The 23578-nt window shown below is 40.0% G+C and overlaps 1 protein-coding gene across 1 annotated transcript in view; it reads left to right on the top strand.

Annotated features, from left to right (window-relative positions):
• STK32A (serine/threonine kinase 32A) overlaps nt 1-23578 on the top strand; it is a 114314-nt gene that overhangs the window by 72505 nt on the left and 18231 nt on the right. Inside the window, exons 6-7 of the mRNA XM_008523193.2 lie at nt 7364-7401; nt 15520-15609. Coding sequence (XP_008521415.2) covers nt 7364-7401; nt 15520-15609 — 128 coding nt within the window. The remainder of the gene's footprint in view (nt 1-7363; nt 7402-15519; nt 15610-23578) is intronic.

The raw sequence follows: 23578 nt of genomic DNA, 5'->3' as shown, positions 1-23578 counted from the left end.
GTAATATATACAAATATCGAATCGTTATGTTATACACTTGAAACTAATATAATGTTATATGTCAATTATATCTCAATTAAAAAATCCACAATTTAAGTTTTAAAAAAAGCAGCAGCCATTTGTTAAGAAAGAGATAGAGGATATCTATTCCATAATAATCTAATCCTGGCAGCTCTTCTCTTCTGCCTCCTGTCCCGAACTATGTGTTTTTGCTTACAATTTCCCCTCCCCACCTCACCCCACTCTTTTCTTAACATAGGTCTGTTGTTTTTGTGACAAATAGCCTTTGTGTGACATCTTATATAATATATTATAAAATCACGTGCATAGTATTTTTTTCCCCTCTCAAGTACTTGGAGAGGTCTCAGTGTAAGAGAACATTGTGTAACAAAGAATTAAACCCAAACTGTGGACCTATCAGAAAGCCATGGAACACCAAAAGAGTTGATTTTGGTTTGGATACACTGATCTTCTTGTTTCCTGTTCTCACAACACCCCATATCGGATTGCAGGATGAGCAACTTGATCCCAGGGTAGGTGCAATGAAGGGATGTAATTAGCCTATTAAGTTCTGCTAATGTCTTGTAAAGTCATTCGAGTGAGAACAGCAGATATATCGGTTCCGCCTTGGACCCAGCCACAGGGAGCGTTGGATTTCCACACTGCTATCTATAGTTCCCACAGCAGGAATCATCTGATTCAGCAGGACATGGCTTTTTCTGTTTCATGAAATCAAGATTCGATGAAGAATTTCTACAGAATATCTGTGTTCCTAGAATTGCACTTCACCACTCCCAAGATTCTATAGCCCCCTCTGAAATCTCAGGCTCAAACTGTGCAGAAATCACTTCTTTATGACTCTTATTCTAATATACAATCATACAGTTACTAAAAATTATCAATTCTTTTAGTTGGCCAACAGTAAATATCACGCATCTGGCAGAGATTTTGTTGTTGTTCTTTTGTTTTGTTTTTATTTTTCTTTCTTCTCAGGGGAAAAAGAAATACATAGCTTAGTACTCCAGAAGTTTGAGAAGCCAATGAATGAGATTCACTCATTTTTGGACAAATATTTACTTAAGTTCTTCCTTTGTTCTGGGCAATTTTATGAGCCTGGGAACTAGAGTATTGAACAATACAGAAAAGATGTCCTTTCTCTTAGAACTTGCATTCCAGTCGGGGGAGAAAAATAATTAGCAAATAAATAAGAAAATCGATAGTGCTAAGTGTTGTGCTGAAAATAAGATGGAGGCGAAGAGATAAGGATGGAGTGGTTGCTACTGTAGTTTGTGTGCTCAGGAAAGAACTTGAAGGAGCTGATATTTCAGCTGAGATCTGAATGACAAGAAGCAGCGAGCCATGTGAAGGCTAGGGGAACAGGATTGCAGGCAGGGGGGACAGTCTGTGCAAAGGAGATCAAGAAGACTAGTGCGGCTAGAGTTGGCGTGCGGCAGGGAGAGGAGGACGTGAAATGTAGCTCAGGGCTGTGCAGGACTAGAGCACAGACAGGGCGTATAAGGCCAGGGGCAAATGGTTTAGATTTTATTCCACATGGGTTGGAAGTCAATGGAGGACATTAGGCAGGGAAGATGTGTGTAATGACAAACACCATACTGGGTGCTATGTGGGTAATGGATTGGCAGGGGACAAGAGGAGAAGCAGGAAGAACAAGGTATTATTGCAATGCTTCCACTGAGAGATGATGGTGGCAGCAGTGGAGATGGTAAGTATAGTAGTTATTTACTTATATTTACTGTAGAAAAATATACATAAAATAAAATATACCATTTTAATCATTTTAAGTGACACAGTACATTAAATACCTTCACACTGTTGTGCAACCATCACCACTATTTGTGTCCATAAATTTTTCATCATCCAAAACTGACTAAGTACTTCATGTAAGTGGAATCATACAATAATTGCCCTTTTGTGTCCGGGTTCTTTCACTTAGCATAATGTCTTCAAGGTTCATCCATGTTGTAGCATGTGTCAGGATTTCATTCCTTTTTAAAGCTGAATAATATTCCACTGGATGTATATAACACATTTTATTTATCCATTTCCCCATCGATGGACACATGGGTTGCTTCCACCTCTTGGCTATTATGAATAGTGCTGCTATGAACATGGGTATACACATATCTGTTCAAGTACCTGCCTTCACTTATTTTGGGTATATACCCAGAAGTAGAATAGCTGGATCATGCGTTAATTCTATGTTTACTTTTTTGAGGAACTGCCATCCTGTTTTCAATAGTTATATTTTAAAGGTAGACTTATCAGGGCTGGCCCAGTGGCATGGTGGTTAGGTTCATGTACTCCGCTTTGGTGGCCCGGTGTTCACCAGTTCAGATCCCGGGCACGGACTTACATACTGCTTATCAAGCCATGCTGTGACATCCCACATATAAAGTAGAGGAAGATGGGCACAGATGTTAGCTCAGGGCCAATCTTCCTCAGCAAAAAAGAGGAAGATTGGCAGCAGATGTTAGCTCAGGGCTAAACTTCCTCAAAAAAAAAACAAAGAGTTATCAGGAGTTGCTGAGGGACTGGTATTATGAGTTGAGAGGAAGAAAAGAATTAAGAATGACCTCAGGATTTTTACTTTTACAATGGGAGAATTATGAGGCCATATTCTGAGTTAAGGAATTTGGAGATAAGAGGGTTTTGGTGTTTGTGTGGGATGTGGATGGATATCACAGGTTCTCTTTAGGAAATATTACAGTTATCATGGCTGTTAGACATGCAGATGGAAACATTAAGTAGGAGGTTTCATATGTTAATCTAGAATTCCAGAGTCAAGGTTAGAGATAAAAGTTTGATGTGTGTGTGTGTGTGTATATGTATATACATATATATATATATATATACACACACATATATATAACATTAAAATCACCAGACTAAATGAGATCACTTAAGTGGAGTATAGTTGTATATCAGACTGAGCCCTGGAGAATCTCAACATTTGAAGGTTGAACCAAGAAGACACCAGCAAATGAGACTAAGGAGGGGTCTCTGTGGTATGAGGAGAACCAGGAGAATGTGGCTCTTGGCAAGCCACAAGAACAAAGGATGTCAGGCGGGAGGGAGTGATCAACTCACTGAGAAGCTAAGCATGATTAATAAAATTGTGACGATTGGATTTGGCAAGCTGGAGGTCAGCAGTGTACTTGACAAGAGCAAGTTGAGGGAGTGGAGAAGATGGATGCCTGATGAGAATGGGCTGAGAAGAGAATGGCAGTAGCTGTTTCTAATTCCTCACCTATCAAGGAGTCAATCCTGAGGTATTATTGTAAAAGATAATTGTAAAATGGGACAATAAGTGGAGGTGGCTATGGGTTAAGGAAGGTATTTCCAAGAGACTCAGTCATAACAAGAATGGGAGAAGGAGATGATGTGAGAGAAGGAAGGGATACTTCTCTGAGGGAAATCCGTGTGCAGGTGAGAGGGGATGAGATCCAGAGCCCCTAGAAGAGTTGTGCGGGGGCTCTTCATCCAGCATGGAAGATGCTAGAGGGAAGGCAAAGACTATGGATACAGAAATCAGGAAGCTGGTAACTTGGTGGTAGATGAGTTCCCAAAAGATAATTTTCTTATCTTTGTGAAATAAGGAAGTATAGTCATCAACTGAGAGAAAGTGAGAGGGAGAGTGTAAGAGGTGTGAGGAGCAGTGCAAAAGTGTGCAGTGGTCCTCTTGGAGAAGGTCCGTGTTACAGTACTGCCTGGCATGTTGATGCTTGTTTGAGATATGTAGCTGTGAATTTAAATGAGAACAGTTAATATCACGATGTCTTTTCTTCTAGCAAACTTCAGGTGCTTGGCTGCAGGCAGGAAGAATGTGGGGAGCTGGGTTTCACCAATGTTGGAGCTTTATTGTGTACAACTGAAGGGGGTAAGAGAATTCAGAATTTTACAAGGAATATTAACAATGGACTTTGGAAGGGAATTGAGGATATGAGAGTTCTGATGTATAAATAAAAATTGACAGGGTCAATAATTGGTGGTCTCAGTGTGTTAGAGATGCTAGTTTGGAAATTGGATTGGATAGAAGGTCATGCTGGTCATGGGGTAGGCTGTGGTAATGACAAAAGAATGATTAAGGAAATGGAAGTTTGGAAAACAGTTGAGGTGGGATAGATGAAAAGATTATTGGAGGTAAGTCAGGAAAGTGAGAGCCTGGGGTAAGGGGCCATAGACATAAACATTGACATTGAAATGACATCCTCCACATAGACATTGGAATCACCAAGAATGATAATAGCAAGTGAGAGGGAACTCATCAGCTAATAATAAGTAGGTTGTAAGAGACCTCCAGATATATTTTAACCAAAGAATTTGTTGAGAGTGGTAAGTGTACTTTTCCGTCACCTTTATCTTCATAGATAAACTTTTAAGAGGTTCATATTTTAAAATCGGATTGATATATTTGGATTTGAACAATGCCTGGATGGCATTTCTGAACATGACTGTACATTAGAAGGTCCTAGAGGATTCTGTTGTCTTTGGACAGATGCCTGGGCCTGTCCACAGAGTCTGATGCCATGGGGCTGAACTAGGTCAGAGAATCCGCGTTACTCAAAGCTCCCCAGGTGCTTCTGAACGCACAGGTTTGGTAACCACTAAGTTAAACCAAGTGATAGAGCTCCTTAAATAAAAGAAACATTTGAGAATAAGTGATTTCATATTTAGGATTATTTGAGAAGACTGAAAAGGAACTGGTGCTGAATTTCAGAAATGGAAAAGCTTAACTTGTCCTAGCAGGAATGTTAATATAGCACACTGGGTTTACTTTCATTTTCTTCCTCCTGGTACATGAATAAACAGTTCCCACACTGCAGTTTACCCTGTAGTGACTTAAAAGTTACCTCATCACATTTTGGAGAAACTTCGTGCTTAGAATCTATGCTTATATTCTTTATTTTTATATTAAAATTTCACTTTTTCTTTTAGTTGTCTTGGATTTTCTTCATCTTCTTTCTCTGAATTTAGTAACAAACAGGCCCCTTTACCACTTTAAACCTTTTTGTCGTGGTTCCTTATGAACCTTTCTTCTCCTCTTCATCCCAGAGGGAACTATATCTCATTTATTGTTATATTTCCTATTTCCTCGCACAGTGACTTATCAAAGTAGATATTCAATGAATAAATGAATATAAGATTAAAGTAAGAAGCGTCACCTTAAACGAATTGTTACCTCTCTGATCTCTGTATTATTCTTTATGCTCCAAGGTAGTTTCTGGGAAAAGTAGTAGATATAATGATGTGTGGCTTTAATAAATAAGAAAAATCATGCCTAGGGATTTAATAGAAAGCTCATAAAGTGTCAAATCCACAGCAAGCAATTCATTTCACCCAGGAAGCCCTCATAAATTCAGGCCACAAAATCATTATGCTGATCTTGCTACACTCAAGTCTCCTCCCTGCTGGCAGGGCCCTCTGTGCCTCCTCCATCCCTGGCAGACACTGACTGATGCTCATTGGATGCAGGTCTGAAAGAGATGGCAAGAGCCTAATGCCTGGTTTTACCTTGAGCTTTAAACTTCAGCGAGTTTGATGGTGCACCGTAGTGCTCTGATATATACCGTAAGCATTCGCTTTCTTGAGTGGACTAGAGATTCTCCCCATATCATTTGGTCATTCATTTACTGCCCACCAGGCGCTAGGAGCCTGTATGATGGAATATGACATTAATCAGGAAACCATCCCTGCCCTCAAGGAGTTCATGATTCAGTTGGAGAAAAAATAAATATAAGTATGATAAAAGTTATCGTGGAAGAAGTAGACCATGCAGAGCACATAGGAGGGCCATTGACTGAGAATTGGAAAATGAGTGAAGGCTCCCTGCAAGAAGTGGCATCTGAACTATGAAGTGAGGGATGACTCTGCATTGTCTAGGTGCAGTATGAGGAGGCTGTGACTCAGGCAAAGGAACAGCAGAAGGTGAGGGGGTGCAGGGAGAATTTCGGGGACCTCATGTGCTTCCATCTGGCTGGAGCACAGGGGCCAGATTATGAAAGGGCTTTTATTTTGTATGAGTGAGTTTGGACTTGATAATTCTTGAAATGATGGGATCCATGAAAGGGTTTGGGGCAGAGTCTGCAATATTGAGAGAGAGTTTAGCCATAGAAACACGCAGTTTAAAACTCCCTGACATTCCATCCTTATCAAATTGTACCCTGCGCCAGAGAAAAATTGCCACAGATACAGATGACCACTCTGTGAATCCAGAATTAATTTTAATAACCTACCAAACTAAATGAGAAGATATTCAAAGTTCCTGAGACTAGCCATGCGTCTGCATGTTGGGTGTGGTGCATACTTGATTCTGTTTGTAAGTAAAGGGCTTGTTATTCATTAATATTTTCAAGAAAAGAGGACCCTGACAGTCTTGGTCAGTCAAAGACTAAGGTCACCTTATTCTAGTAGTGTAAAAGTCACTTGACTAGGCTGAAAATGTGTTCCCAAAACCTGTTTCAGAATTTCTTCCCTAATGGCGTCTGTGAATTTAGGTTGAAGGGCTTTAATGGTCCATTAGGAAAGGGCAGTGCAAACCTGAGCGTGGAGGAATGAGAGCTATTATGAACTACAGTGCTGTTCTCTGATTGGGGAGTGCTGCTTATGCTGATATTCCTTTCCTGAGGACTTTGAAAACTCTATAGGCCATTCCTCTAAGTATTTACCGTCAAACTACACCCTTCATTGGAAGAGGGTGGGGTTTTTTCCCCTCTGATGGATTTAAGGATCTCACAAATGCATGCAAAACTATCTAAATCCTTTAATTACCCCAGGAAAAATATTTATTAAGTAACTAGAGGCATCATAGCATCATCCTAAAAAAGATTCTAATCTCTGCAGGTTTAAAATACAATCACATTATAGACCGTTTTGTTTCTCATTTTATAGTCTTTAAGTTCATTTCATCTGTGTAACTCTATAAAGTTACACAGACAAAAATACGACTAGTACTGCTGCTTTATGATCATTTAAATGCTGTATGATCCCATGGAGCCATATTTACGTGCTTGCGTGTAATATGCTATAGAAATTAAGAGTCTGAGCTTTTGAATGAGAGAGACGTGGGTTCAGAGCCCCTGTCTCCCATTTGCTAGCTCTGTGACCTTGGGTTACGTTACTTAAGCTCCTTAAGCCTCATCTTTCTGATCTAGAAATTTGAGTATTAATCGTAACCATCTCATAGATTCAGTGTGAGAATTGAATGAGATTGTGAGCGATGAGGGGATAGTACATTGTTTCGACTCTAGTTAGCATTCTCGAGCATTTTTGCCTTCATCCTTTCGTTATGTTTGTTTGTTTGCTTTATTATGAACAACTTTCTTTTTTCTTTTTACTCCCCTAGGGATATGAAGCCTGACAACATTTTGCTTGATGAACATGGTAAGTAAATGATTTGTTTGCAGTCAAGTACATGACATGCACGTAGAACAAGTCGATTATCCCCAGCAAAGGAGTCTTACGCATGGCAAAGGTGTCTTGCTTGATTCATTTTATGGGTGGGAGGGATATGGTGGGGGCACTTTATTTCTTATAGCAGTGGCGCAGTGCACCAGTACACCCTTAAATAACATTGAATTTACCTAATGAGAAAGTCATTCTCTTTTCAATTTTCTTCCACTCCTACTGATTTCTTCAAGATAGCTATCACAGTCTTTTGGTGCTGGTTTACCTTCATATCTTTAAAACAATCATCTCTCTTTTTTCATAAAGTCAGAACAGACCTTAAGCTTAGAGCATTTGGCAGGCAATAGGGTCTACCTAGAAATTAGTGACATTATTTTGTTCTCATTGTGTCTACTTTTATGCTTTCCTTCTTATGAGGGAAAATTGGTTTTACATTTGCAGAAGAGATATCAAGTTTTCTGTTCAAAGATTTTTCAGTTTAAAAAAATCAGTCAGTTTAAAGAAAAATATAAAGTAGATAACAGTATATGTGGTACCCAGATATGAAAGTGATATAGGCATATGGCAATAACCATGAAGGTGATAAATGAAAAAATGGAGTTCAGGGGCTGGCCCCGTGGCCGAGTGGTTAAGTTCGCGCGCTCCGCTGCAGGCGGCCCAGTGTTTCGTCGGTTCGAATCCTGGGCGCGGACATGGCACTGCTCGTCAGACCACGCTGAGGCAGCGTCCCACATGCCACAACTAGAGGAACCCACAACGAAGAATACACAACTATGTACCGGGGGGCTTTGGGGAGAAAAAGGAAAAAATAAAATCTTTAAAAAAAAAAAAAAAAAAAAATGGAGTTCAAAAAACACTGATTAAAGATATCCTGTAGAACAATCTTTGGCAACAATGATTAAATGTGTATAATCTCTTCCTAATATTTATTTTAATGTCCATTTGGATTTATTGGTGTATCAGAACAGACCTATAGGACACACAGCCTGCAGGTTATAAATGTTACAGTGGCAATAAGATCCTTGTCATGTTTCTAGAAAGCTGCTAGATAAGGGAGTCCTAAATCTGCAAAGCTCTGTATTCATTCGATTTTTACAAAAGGGATTTGCAAGTGGAACTGAAACTCCAAACAGTCCATCGCTCATTATTTATTTACCCAGTTGCGTTTTAAACCTAATTTGGCAGACCCCACCTGTGTTCAGAGGGCTAAGAAACACTTTTGTCTATGACCTCTAATTTCAAAGCTCAGGGTCATTATTTATTTATAGACTGTCTAAAAAGATTTTTTCCACTTTCTTCCAGTGCCTTATTTCTTCCTTCCCTTTACTGCTTCTGACATTTGGGAACAGATCCTCTGAATCTCAGAAATGTGAGCAATGGTGAGACTTAGCATGAAGGTGACTTTTATTAAAACACCAGCTATCCTTGCCTCAAATAGGAGGCAGGATCCTCTCACTGTGGAGCAAATACAGTCTATGGAGCTTTGGGAGTGTGGAGAAGGCCTCCCCTAGCCTGTAGAGGCCACCTGTGCATAACATAGAAAAAGGTCCTCCCTCTGTCTATCATAGCTTTATGAAGGTGCTTGGCTGGTCAAGCAAAACCCACTTTGGGGTTCTGTCCCCACTTGCCCCCTCAACTGGTTGCCTTTGTGCACAATATATTGCTTGACCATTTGTTGAGGCCCTAAATAGACATATATAGGTCTTGTCAACCAAAACCCTTTTCAGATTTACCTCCCATTCAGAGACAGTGTTTTAATCTTGGGTCTTAAACATGACTCCATCTTATTTCTGCCATGAACTCGTCCTGTTCTCTCTCATTTAGCTTCTTTCTCTTCCTCATTTTCTTGGCTACTTGATGATTGTAGATTAGGAGAAAGGTCCAGAAATAAATTAATCTTCAAGTTTAACCACCCTTGGAGACTACCCTTGTGAAAGATTAATTGTGTATTATTGTACTCAAGAGCGTGGTTACTGGAGCCAGATTACCTGAGTTCAAAACCCACTTCACCCCCTCTGAGAGTTTGGACAAGTTGTCTAAACTTTCTCTGCACCTCAGTTTCTTCAAGGATCAAAATAGTACTTACTTCTTAGGGTCATTGTAAAGACTAACTGACGTTCGATTTATAAAGAGCTTGATTGCAATGTTTGCCACAAAGAAATCACTCAGTAAGAATTAAATGTTAGTATGATTCCCATGAGGTAGAAGTGGCTTTTTCCCTTAGGGAAGGAAGCTTAGACTCCTCCATCTTGTTTTATGTGGCTTTGTCTATATCAGAAAGTCAGTGAAATTGTCTTTACCAAAGAATTATTTTGATTCCAGAAGGGATATACCAAAGATTCTGTGTGTCTACTTGTTAGGTCTTGTATTTAAACAATTTTGTTGAATTCTCAGGTAACTACAATTTCAATGGCGCATTCTGCTTTTCCTTCGTGTGGGCAGGGGGCTAAGCCCATTTTCTGGGGCATTTTATTCTTGGTGGGGCTGGGGCTCAGTTGCTTAGGGAGTATGAGCAGTCATCCCAGTCTACCTGAGGGACAGGCCCAGTCTACACCTGTCACGTGGGGTACTTTTTACAATGACCTCTTTAACTCTCAAGTTTTGGGTTTGGACAATGAATTAAGAGGGGGCTTTTTGTTATTATATTCCCATCCTGAACTCAACTTGAAAATCACTGCCGTTAATAAGAGAAATATTCCCATGGGAAGGATCGGATATGTGAATAGGATGGAAGCAAACAAACAAAAAAGATTGAGAGCAATTCTCTAAACATTGTCCTGGGATCCCTTTCTGGAGAAAACAATTTTTGAGGTTATTTACTTTCTGTTTATTCAGATTCTGAAAAACTGAGACTTTCAGGCATTGCTCAGGAATCATAATTAACCGCTTTGAAATGAATAAACACCTGCTAACACCCAACCCCTGAGGTCATTAGGTAGAGCTGCTCTTGTGAGAATCAACTGAACCAGAAATCAAAGCCTGCGTTCTGGTGTGTCTTCTGGTGTGGTTTTCCGTGTTCCATATTTGAACTCTCATTTGTCTTCTCCACCCACATTTATAATGTTTCATCCCTGGTGGGCCGTCACATGCACCTCGTGCATGGAGATTTTAGCAACTGTGAAGGATAATTGTCTCTCTCTGATGTGCCTCCTATACCCGTTCCTTCAAGTGAGCTGTGTATTACATACATCACGTTGCTTATATTTTAATTCGGCACCATTCAGTAACACACAGAAACTCTGTTTTATTCTTACTGGTTCATATCGGTTCATATGCATTTTATATTTATATTTAATAACATATTTATAATATTTATAAGGATTTATATTTAAAAGATTTCTGTTTAGAGATTTATATTTAAAGGGGATTTATATTTATATTTACTATAAAATGGAGAATCTTTCCATGGTGTGAATGAACGTTCCTGATACATCAGAAGTTGACTTAAAAAATGTTTTTAATTTAGAGCATACCTGTTATTGTTCTCCCCAAATGTCTCATTCACTAGTTCAGGGCCCAAAATGGCAATTAGATCTTGGATGGCTCATAACCAGCTGTCCTGATATATATTTTCATATCCTACCAATTTAATTACCCCATCCAATTCTATCAATTCCATAGTGTCTGAAATTCTTGTGTTTTTCTTAAATTATTTAGGAAATAAATGCTGCAACCAGAGAAACAATAATGTCTTCCTGGCATATCTGAGAGGATGACAATTATGGCATCATCTGTAATTTAGGTTTCTTAATATCATCCCCAGTCACAGGGAACAGAGAAAGGCAAAAACTCACTCTGGAGGTGTAAGGAGGAACTAAGCCTGCCACCTTAACACCTTTACAGGGTCCCAATATCTGCCTAAAAATCAAGTGGGCAGCATCTTTTTGAAAAATTATACAGTGTAGAATGTCCTACCCTATTCCCAAATAATCAGATTTCTGAAATCTCAGCTGTTGCTTAAGGATATGCATTTTTTAACAAGAATTCCATAAAAATGTGGCACATATACTCTAAACATTTTTAAGTAGGGGAAATTTTTGAAAGTTAGAGGCAATAGCAACCAATTGATTGTGGTGTCCTAGAGGGCCGTCTTGAGAAAGATCCTCAGGCTGGACACAGGCACAGTGAGAGAAAGTACAAGTAACATCAACAATAATTGAATTCAATGACTCAATACTATAAATTCAGATTTTTAAGGTGATCCTATGTCTCAAGGTGCAGAGGTGAAAAGGCAAAAACCTTTTCCTAAAATAGTATGGAGGTTCTTCAAGAAATTAAAAATAAAACTACCATATGATCCAGCAAGTTCACTTCTGGGAATATATCAGAAGGAAATGAAAACACTATGTCAGAAAGATATGTGCACCCCTATACTCATAGCAGCCTTATTTACAATAGCCAAGACGTGGAAACAACCTAAGTGTCCATCAACGGATGAATGGATAAAGAAGCCATGGTGTATATATACAATGGAATATTATTCAACCATAAAAAAGGAGGAAACCCTGCCATTTGTGACAACATGAATGGACCTTGAGGGCACTATACTAAGTGAAATAAGTCAGACAAAGACAAAAACCGTATGATCTCATATGTGAAAAAAAATTTAAACTAAACTCATAGAAAAAGAGATCAGATTTGTGGTTACCAAAGGAGATGGGGTGGGGAGGATGGGGAATTGGATGAAGGTGGTCAAAAGATACAAACTTCCAGTTATACAATAAGGAAGCACTAGGGATGTAATGTACAGTGGGATGACTATAGTTAATGCTGCTGTACGGTATATATGAAAGTCATTAAGAGAGGAAATCCTAAGAGTTCTCATCACAAGGAAAAAGATATTTTTTCTATCTATATGAGATGATGAATGCTAACTAAACTTATTATGGCACCATTTCACAATATATGTAAGTCAAATCATTATGCTTTACACTTTAAACTTCTACAGTGCTGTATGTCAATTATATCTCAAAAAACCATCTTCTCCTAGGGTACTAAATCCAGAGGCTCTCAGCCTTGTACCTGAAAACTTTGTCACAGCAAGGCAGTGGTTCTAACAGGGGATGATTTTTCTCTACTGCCTCTCCCTGCAGGGGACATTTGGCAATATCTGGAGACATTTTTGGTTGTCAGGATTCCAGCCAGCAGTGGGAAGTGGTATTGGCATCTAGTGGGTAGAGGCCAGGAATGCTAGTGAGCATCCTACGATGCACAGGACAGCCCTCCATAGCAAACAGGCATCAGGTCCAAGATCTCAATAGTGCTGAGGTTGAGAAACTCTGTTCTAAGTCTCCCTCAGGGGCTGGGCTTATGCAAGAGGCCAGAGTGGTCATGCACTCCCAAGGCAATTCCTCTGCCCCTCAGTCAGCAGTGACTGAACCTTCCCCTGTGAGCCGGCACTCAGATTTATTTTCACAACACAGAAAGGAAGCTGGCAGAAAGATCAAGGTGAGCTGACAGAAGTACGGCAGCGTTCTGGAACTGAGGCTTCGGGCTGGTGTCCATGGGCTCTATGAAGTTCTGCTTTCCTTATTTAGCTTAAGAGCACCAGGCTGCAAGTGCCAGTAGCTCCTGGCCTTCAAATAATTCCTCCCCCTCCTTTACTGTGCATCCTGGTGGGGAGGTAAACTCTGAGCCAACCAGAAGCTTGTTGTTTCTGTTTATTCTCCTCTTTGGTCTTGTGATACAGCACGAAAAAGATTTTGGGCCATTCATAACCCACCAAAGGATTCTGGACCAAATCCTAGATCCTAATCCCAGCTCTGCTACTTGGGACCCTGTGCACTTAGCCACAAACAACTTTTCTATAAAATAGAGACTACTTCACCACACTAAGGTGTGTGAAAACCTTTTGAAAACTGCAAATAATCGTATGAATGTAAGTATTACTTAAAAAAAATTCAACATTCTTTCAGCCAAATTCAGAAGACATGTAGTGAGTACTTACTGGCGTCAGGATCTTCTGCTCAGCCAGGTCTTCTTTTGAAAACACGGTCTCAAACTTTCTTGGGTATCAGAATCACCTGGGGGCTTGTTTAAACTCGGGGGCCTCACCCTCAGAGTCTCTGATTCAGTAGGTCCAGGATAGGGCCCAAGAATTTGCATTTCGAACAAGTTCCCAGGTGATGCTGATGCTGCTGGTCTGGGGGACCACACTTTGACAACCAACTGACTCAAACATCCTCTACCTTCTCCTACATGAGCACAGACAATCTCAGGCTTCAGTCAGCTGAGAGCATCTACTCAGACTAAAGTAGAGAATCACATGTCTGGTTGCTCATCTGAACCACCTGTGAAGTTTCTGGTTGTTTTTAGCATGGGTTTCTGGCTCTCCTACCAGTCCCATTGCATTGGAGTCTCAGGAGAGGGAAGTCCAGGCTTGTGTGTTTTGCAAAAAGACATTGCAGTTTTTGATCATGACAAATAGCAACAATTGAACACTTACTTCCTGCCGGATGTTGAACTGTCTTCCCCAGTCGTTATTTTGTTTGATCTTCCCAACAACCTGAGACGACTACTATTATCATCCCAACTTTAGAGAGAAGATAAATCAGCCTTTTAAGGGAACACAGCTAGTTTAGTAGTAGAGCCTAGACTTCTGACTGGTGGTCAGAAGCCAAGCTGTCTGACCCCGGAGAAAAGGCTCTTAATCACAAAGTCTCCAGGCTGACCTATTTTCTATCAAACCTTGTAAACCATTGATCCAGTGCTTTGAGCATGACCCATGGGGAGAGAGAGAGAAACCTGAGACAACCTATATCCTGTGATAGCGTAAGTTATTGAATCATCCGTTGGTACCATTCAGGCCAGAGTACCTTCACTTTTAGCTAGAAGAGTGCTGCTTTTACTTTATTAAAATGTCATCCCATAAACAAACGCAAAACACTTTCTGCCCCAAACAAAACCCTGGTGATGAGGCTGTGAGATTTATCTTTAGCAGCAAGCTGGTTGCTGTCAGGGAGCAGATAGTGACATTTGGCTGGGGAGAGTGTGGACGGTGGGATGTGGAGGAAGAATCAGATGACATCCCCTCCGGTTACAGCCATATCTCATCAAAACCCCAGAAGCGTGTAAATGGAAATGCCAACACTTCGAGATCCTCTGAAAGCATATGACTTTCACGCCAAGAGCAAGCATAGCGGATTTGTATGCCCGAGCTTCTAGTACCACTCTTTCCCCCCTTGCTGTAAATGCAAGGGTCCTAACGCTCTTTGTAGGGGGTGCTCACTACCAAACTTAATGTTAGACCCGCACTTTGTCGCCGTGAGCGATAGAGCTGAGAGAGACGCTGGAGATCATCTAGCCAACCCCTTCCTTTTTTTTTTTTTTTTTAATAAAGGGAAACTAAGGCTCAACACAGGAAAGGACTTAAAGTCTGTGATGTATTAGGAGCAGAGTTCCGGGCAGGTCTCAGGCCTCGTGGCTGCCACTCTAGAACTCTTTATACAGCCTCTTTATAAATAAAACTTGACTTTTTTCTCTTGCCTTTCCTTGATAAGTTATTTTATTGGAGGTCGATAGAGGACAACCTGAACTATCAGACGAAAAATACTAATGATATTTCAGAAAAACAGAAAAAAAAGACTCTTTCTTGGCAAAGAAATAAATGTATATATCCCTATTCATGTCAGCTTTGTAGTAATAATGTTTGTCTCTTAAAAAAAAAAGAAAAGAAAGAAAGAAAGATCCCCTAAGAGACAGCTCGGAAATTTGCTACCTTGAATAACTCTTGGCTGCCTCCCTGTTGATACTCACAGGTTATACCAACTGAAAATGTTGCCAACAAAAATTGCCTAAGAATTACTGGAGTGTGAGCTCTTAACCGTCAAGGTGAAAACTTTCTGAGGTTGAACTGCAGATTTACAATCAGACATTCCCCCTTGCATGTCGTGTTCTGCCTGCTGGAGGGCTGCTGGTTGAAGACCGTGTTGGTCTTGACAGACTACCGAACTGAGCTTTTACTGCCTGTACCCGATTGCAACTGGCATACAAGACTTTACAGACTAAGCTTCCGGATGCTTTTAGTTAGAAGCGTGGTTGTGCCACTGGGTTGAATGGGACTTAACCTTCTCTGTGGTCCTTCTCTCTTGCCAGGGCACGTGCACATCACAGACTTCAACATTGCCGCGATGGTGTCCAGGGAGATGCGGATCACCACCGTGGCTGGCACCAAGCCTTACATGGGTACGGGCTTCGTGAATGGCTGTAGTGACTATGAGCGAGACTTGTTTTTCATTCCTGTGGACACCGTTTATTTCGGGTCAAATCAACAGTAGAGACTTGCAACTAGAAATGCCAGGTCCCCCTCCGACTTTACCTGGGGAGCTTCTGATTTCATGGGTCTGAGATGAGCCTCAAGGTTCTCAATTTAGCAAGCACTCAATCTGATCTTGATTCAGGAGGGCTCTTGATTATATTTGGAAAACAGGATTTTATGAGTTATTTGGGACAGCTTCTACCCACTTCCTAACAAAAAATTTAAATTAGTTCAACAAATGTCTACTAATTGCCTCTGTGTGCTTGGCACTGTGCCAGCTGCTGGTGACCCTGTAGTGAGCAAAACTGACAAGGTCTCCAGGCCATGGAACTTAGCTTCTAGAGAGAGGAGCTTAAAAAAATACAATCATACAAAGAAATAAGATGCAGTAATCTGTAGGATGGTAATCAATGACATAAGTATTATTATAACTATAATTTACATAATACTCCATTACATGCATAAGGCTGTAAAGTTCACAGAATGCCTTCCAGCTATCATTTTAGTTTTCATTTTATCCAGAACAATCCCATGAATTCTCCTTTGTAAAGATGAGGGTTTTGCCTGAAGATTAAAAATTTACCCAGAGGATGACTAAAAGGGTAGGGTTAGGTGTCAAAATTGTCAACTAGGTGTCACATTTAATTGTGTTAACAGTCACAAATTAATACCAATTCTAATTTCTGTTGTTGGAGGCACCATCTCTGTGTAGACACCGTTCCATCAGAGCTAGCCCTACCTCCCATCCACGCCAGAAATATAAAGGGCCTGCTGCCCTTTGGGGGTAATATGGTATACAGGAGGAGGGCCTTCTTCCTCCCCTCTCCCTGCTGTTCCTCAGGCGAGTGAGTCAGATCTCAAGAGAATTAGCTGTGTTCTGTGAGTAACTGTGAGAAGAGGCACCTGGCATCCCATTCTTGGTTGATGTCTGTTAGTCACTGTCCTTGCTGACTGGTCCCTGAACCAACAGAGTGTGAGTTGGCCATGGCAGGTTGATGAGTTTGGAGTCAAGTTTTGCTGGGGACCACAGCAGTAAGAGATGGAGAGTTGCAGCAGTGTGTGAGTATGTATGTGTTGGGGGTTGGGGGTGCATGGATTAGCCAGAGGATGTGGTCCAGCTTCACAAGGGCCCCTCCAGTGCCCAGATGGTGCAGCCTGGAAGGGATGGAGGCTCCTGTCAGCATCATGGCATACTGAAGGCAACACCGGTCCCAGTAGAGCCCAACTATATCAGAATCTCTGGGGGTGGCACCCAAGCATAGGACGGTTTAGAAGCTCTTTAGGTAATTATACCATGCAGCCAGGGTTGAGAAGCTCTGCCACAGACCATGAGCTATGTCAGCTCTCAGAAGCAACTAAGGAGAGATTACCCTGGAGCAGGGGCAGGGCGTTTTTGTTAGGATCCCTCTGCCTCTTTGGTGTTCTAAAACAAATGTTACTCTCTAGGAAAAAGGTGAGGGCAGCTTGGTTGTCCATCTCCACACCAAGGTGGCTGACTCCAACTGGGTGGGATGGCGGAGCTTTGAATCATATATGAGATTCGTTTTAAAATTCACAGGGCTGAATATTAAATTATCTAAAGTAAATGTTCTAATAAGTAAAAGGGATTAAAATTTATTAGGTAACAGACTGAGCTATCATTAAGGGTGCCCCCTACCCAGCAAGAATGGGAGGCTAGACACTGCATAGTTGTTAGTAGATCACAGAAGAATAAAAACTGTTCATGCTTCTACCCCAAGTAGCTGAAATGCTTAAAGCAGGTGATGTTGCTGGTGAAACTGGTGAAATTAAATCAGGAGTGGAATGAATTGTGCTGGCTAAATATGGTCAGAGTAATTCCCAGGCAAAGTATTTGAACTTGAAATCAAGAGCAAGAGCAATGCCACTTTCTTTTAATATTTCATTCTCTTCCTCCTGTAACTAAACAGAGGGAAGGAAAAAAATCAAAAAACAAAACCAAACAACCCTACTTGCAGGGTTACTTACTTTCCAAGAGAAAGAAATCTTCTATGGGTAAAAATGAGCCTTATTTTATATGATATTTGAACAACTGCAAATTTCCTGGCTTCCAATTACCAGTGGGGGGAAAAAAATCTCTTTTGTCACCTCTAAAATAATGGGCACATAAAATTCAGCCAATTTTCTGCCTAAAACCCACGATACTCAAATGATAAAAAGGAATATTCAAGCCTGCTGGTCTGACGAGTTTATTCCGCAGGTTTCCTGGGTTTCCATATTATGGGCTATTTTCTTGGAGCCAAATCAGAAATGTGCATCTGGGTTTTCTAGGCCTGGTTTCCATGGTGAGAGGAGTAAATGGAGGCCACCTTTCTTGTCTCTCCCCAGTGATTTTAAGTACAATATCCGTATAATTTAATTCTCCTCAAAATTGGCGTTTCTAGTCTTTTCACAACATAGAGCTAGGAAATTGGAATCTCGTCAGGGTTCTCTGTGCCTCTCCACCTTCAGCCTTATAATTAACAATTTCTAATATTTATTGAAAGTCTTCAATGGACCAGACAATGTGTTAAATGTTTTACATTCATTTACTCATTTATGTTTTCTCAACAACTCTATGAGGCAGACTGTAATTATCACAGTTTTACAATAAAGAAAATAAGAAGCTAAGTGATTTACCCAAGATCACATGGCTAATAATTGAAAAAGCCTATATTTAAACCAAGCTGTGTCTGACTTCAGAAAATCAAGCTTCTCCCTGCAAAAGAGAGAAATTAAAAAAAAAAATTATTGTGGTTTTTAAATGTGTGTAAGCCAATTTAAGTAGGCCATACTCTTAGAAATGTTTGTTTTATTAAAAAATGAATATCTGACTGTCATCGCTGTCTCTTTATCCAGAAGTTGCCCTTGGCTTTGATTTTTGGGAGAGGTGTCATGGATGAAGTCTGCTTTCTCTTTTTAAAAATTATGTTCTCAATAATTTGGAGTATACAACATCTACTAATATGAGATGCTGAGCATATTATTCAGCAGCTCGTTGGCTCTGGAAGTGGGAGGATGAGCAGTCTGCCAGTTCATAATCACCTCCCATTCATAATCTCCTACCTCCATGCGCCCTCCCTTCACTCCAGTCCTTCCTTCTCTCTGCTCCTGTGTCTGTGTGGACATAATCCAGATCACTTAGAGCTTAACCAATTAAAACGTTCTTCTCCTCCAAATTAAAAACAAAACAAATTCACCATGGAAAATGTGTAACATGCAGATAAGCAAAGGAAAAATTAAATTAATCCCTCTACTTGCAGATATCTATGGTTTCCTTCCAGACCTTTTTTTCTATGCGCACACAAACACATGAACATTTTTTTAAAAGGTGGATCGTACCAAATTTTGTCAGTTAAATTCTCACTTGCTAATATAATAATGCGAACAATAATAGGCGTGTTGTAGTCAGCATTTATTATGTCTCAGGCACTTTGCTAAGTTTTTAGTATTTATTATAATGTGAAATTCTCAGAGCAACCCTTTGAAATAGGTTTTACTGTTCTGATTTCATAAACTTAAAAGCAAATCAGGCCTAGAGAGAGAGTGATGTGATCATAAGCACACAGCACGTGACTTCTAGAGCCTGAAGTTAAACCCAAGTCTAAAAACGTCTGCAGCCTGGTGCGTTGATGGTGATGGTGATGATGATGAAGGTATAATGGCTGACATTTGCAGAGCTCTTCCTACATGCCCAGCGCTGTTTTAAGGGTGTGTATTAGGACGTTTAAACCTTACGTAGTACGTCACCATTACATTACATAATACATAAGTATTACATCAAAAAACAATTCTGTGATGCAGGCACTATTGTTATTCGCACTTTAAAGACATAAGAGGGTAAGAGCTTAGCCCAAGGTTGAGCTATGGATGCAGCCCTCAGGGTCTGATGTCAGAGCGCCAACTCCTAACTCTGCTCTGCTGCCTTTCTGCCTCTAGTCAATAAACAGGCCTCAGCCAGAATTGAAACCCGCTTCTCTTGGACTCCAGAGCTTGAGTCTTGACAACTAACGCTCTGCCTATTTTTCCACGCCCATATATGTCACTATCGTTTGTAATGGTTCCATGCTACAGAATTAGAGGGCTGCATCAAAATTTATTTAACCAATTCTTTGTTGTTGAACATTAGGTTGTTGCTCATTTTGAAATATAAATTTGTGAGGAAAATCCTGGTAGCAGAAATATGTCCTGCAACTTAATTGTTTCCTTGTGATACGTTCCCAAATAATTCCTGATCAAAGGGTATCCATGTTACTGCATTTCCTTCCTGAAAGTTCACTGTTGATTTCTACTCATTTGCACCGGAAGTGTCGGAAGATATTCATCTCTTTGCATCCTCACAGGGCTGCATGCAGTATCAATATCTGAATCTTCCCAAAAAGATAAGTGAAAACGGTACCTCATTATGATATTAAAATTGTATTTCTTTTGTAAATTGCCTCTTCGCGTTCTTTGCCCGTTTTCTATTAGGGTGTTAATACTTTCTTCCTATTCTGATATTTCTTATTGGTTATATAAAGGATTCTTGCCCTTTAGAAATTAGCAATATTAAATTTTAGTGTATCGTGTTATAAATATGATTTCCTTTTTAGTTGCTGTTGTTCTTATGGCATTTTTGACGTAAAGGACTATTTTTCTGACTCATCCAAACCATTAGTTTTTATACTTTATAGTTTCTACCTTTGATGCTATTCTTAGCGAGAACTTCTTACCTCCAGATTTTAGATGTGGTTACCTAATATTTTTATTATTGTTATAGTTTAATTTTTTTTTAATCCAGCTATATATTATCCTGACTGAAGATACATGGTAAGGATCTGACTTTATTTTTGTTAGATTATTAAATAATTGTTTCGAGACCATATATTAAATAAGATCCTTTCCATGCTGATTTGAAATTTGTTCGTCATTAACTATGTATCTTTATGTACTGGCATATATATTCTGTGGCTTTCAATTTTAATTATTGTAGTTTTATAATGTAATTTAATACATTGGTTGCAAGTCTATCCTTTTTCAGAAAACTTTCATTATTCACACTTTTTTTGTAGATGAAATTTAGGATCATTTTGTAAATTCCAGAAATTCTTTCTGGAATTAAATTATTACTAAATTTGTTTTATTAAATTTATTATATTAGTTTTGAGGCCCTTTCTTTACATCCTGACCAGAATCTACTGTCCAGTTGTTTTAAAATCTGAAAACCAAAAGATGGAAATCTAAATAGCTAGTAAACATATTAAAATGTGGTCAAGCTTATTAGTAATCAGGGCAATGCCAATTTAAACCGCAATGAAAGACCGTTACATACTCACTAGATTGCCACACAGCAAAAGATCAGTTAATATCAAGTGTGGATAAGGAGGTTGAGAAAGGGAAGTCTCATATGTTGCTGGTCATAGTGTTAATTGGTACAACCCCTTTGGTAAATAGTTTGGCATTATCTAGTATGCAAGAAGATATGCAGCCCACCCCCGGAAGTTGCCCTCCCAGGAATGTACCCTGAAGATGTGTGGACTTATCAGGGTCTTACATCTGCAGAAATGTTCATGACAGCATTGTTCACAATACTCCCAAACTGAAAAGAAGCCAAATGACTGCCAACAATAGGATAGATAGGTAAATTATAGTATATTCATATAGCATTGAATGTGAATAAACTATGTGCAAGTTAGGTAAATTTTATACACATAATGTTGAGCAAAGAGAAGCAAGACAGTAAAGAAACCATGGTGTAGGATTTAACATATATGTTTTATATATATACACACATACACATACATGTATATTATATATATACACACATACATATATGTATATATGCTATAGACACACACACACATATATATATAAACATATATATTACTAAAATAGGCAAAACTAGAGTATTGCTTAGACATGTGTACATAGATAGTAAATCTATATAGAAAGGCAAGACAATTACTAACACAAATTCAAGGTGATGGTTACTTCTATGGTTGTGAACAGGACAGGACACGATTATGGGGTCAAGATTCTACCTCATGACCTGTGTTATGGTTACGTGGCCATTTGTTTATAACTACTTGTTAAAATCTTCTCTGTTTTATTTACTTTTCTAAATGTAGGTATAGAAATACTTTAGAAAACAAACAAAAGGAGTTGGCCTGGTGGTGTAGTGGTTAAGTTCTTGCACTCTGCTTTGGTGGCCTGGGGTTTGTGGGTTCAGACCCTGGGTGCAGACCTACGCATCACTCATCAAGCCACTCTGTGGCAGCATCCCACATACAAAATAAAGGAAGACTGGCACAGATGTTAGCTCAGGGATAATCTTCTTCAAGCAAAAAGGGGAAGATTGGCGCAACCAGAGGCACTCAAAACTAGAATACACAACTGTGTACTGGGGGCTTTGGGGAGAAAGAAGAAGAAGAAGAAGAAAAAACAAAGATTGGCAACCGTTGTTGGCTCAGGTGCCAATCTTTAAAAAAAAGTGGGGGAAGATTGGCAACAAATGTTAGCTCAGGGCCAATCTTCCTCACCAAAAAATAAACAAAATAATGGTTCTTTTGAAGGAAAGTTAGTCCCTCATCCCTCCTAGAAGGGGGATCCTCTTGAAGGGTTAATCAAAACCCTCAGTATCCCCTCACACTGGGTTTTCGGCTCTTTGACGGCTCAAAGAATTACCGTCTGGTATGCTCCTGTATGTTGCCATGATATTTTTTCTTAGTTTTCTACCAGAATTCCTCAGTGCCTACCACACGGTGAATATTTGTTGAATGAATGAATGCATATTTAAATGTCTTCATGCCAGAAAATAGCATGAGTAGCAGAGGAGAAGAAAGTATACTCGTAAATTCTGAGGATGGTCCAAAATGACAGAATACACAGCTGTTATAATGTTTATTCTGTTAGGTATTTTCTTAGCACAATGGTCTGTTTATTCCTAAAGTTCTCTGCAGCTTCTGTGAGATGTCTGTCACCTGTCACCTGGGGGACTATCTGAGATGACTTGCTGTGAGATACTGATAAGGGAAAGCAGAACTCTAGTCCATTCCATTCAGTCTGTAGGGTACCATGGGGTCAGAGCCATTATCTCCCAAATTGCATGGGAGCTGTGACTTGCAGGAGGAGTGCAGTGATGCATGAAAGGTGAATTCACTAGGGAACGAGGCCTACTTACAGTTGGCTCTTACAGTCGGGGTCAATCCTGGGCATTGGGATGTCAACATTCCACCTCTCTAATTGGATGTTGTCCACAGGATTTTACTTAGACCTTGAGTGCACTGGGCAGGGCAAGCCTGTCTGCCTAGGCCCCACATCACGCCAATTCCTTTGTCCAGAGCCAGCACCTTACTACCAGAGTCTTGGGTTGAGAGTGTGTAGCTTTTGACTAGGTAAAGTTCCCATTATGATGGATGTTTGCCTCTCTAGAAGAGTTGCTAATTTTTTGAGCACTTTCCAGGTGCCAGGCACTGTGCCGAGATTTTGGCATGCATTATCTCACTTAATTTCTCACCTTTATAAGATTGCCTTCTTCTTATTCTGATTTTGCTGATGAGGACTCTCAGATGCAGCCACCTGACTTCTTCAAGATCACAATAAGTGGTGAAGGCAGGTTTTGAACCCAGACAGCATGACTCTAACCATTACTTGATTAATTGATTCAGTATTGTTCATTCATTCAACAAATTTCTGCTCAGTGACTCTAAGTGCCAGGTTCCATGCTGGACTCTTAAGAATGAGTGGTAAGCAGGCAGATAAGACACCTGCCCTTGCTTTGTGCTTCTTTTTCCTCATTCCACCCCTCAGGGGTCAGGTATATTCTTGGAAGAGTATGTAGGAGGTTCAGCCATGGTGTGTCAAAGTACTTAGAGAATGCACAACTGGGGGGTCTCCACTGGGGGTAAAAATGACTGTAGC

Source organism: Equus przewalskii, chromosome 13 (assembly GCF_037783145.1).
Source record: "Equus przewalskii isolate Varuska chromosome 13, EquPr2, whole genome shotgun sequence".
NCBI classification, from domain to species: domain Eukaryota; kingdom Metazoa; phylum Chordata; class Mammalia; order Perissodactyla; family Equidae; genus Equus; species Equus przewalskii.
This window is presented reverse-complemented; position numbering and strand designations above follow the sequence as displayed.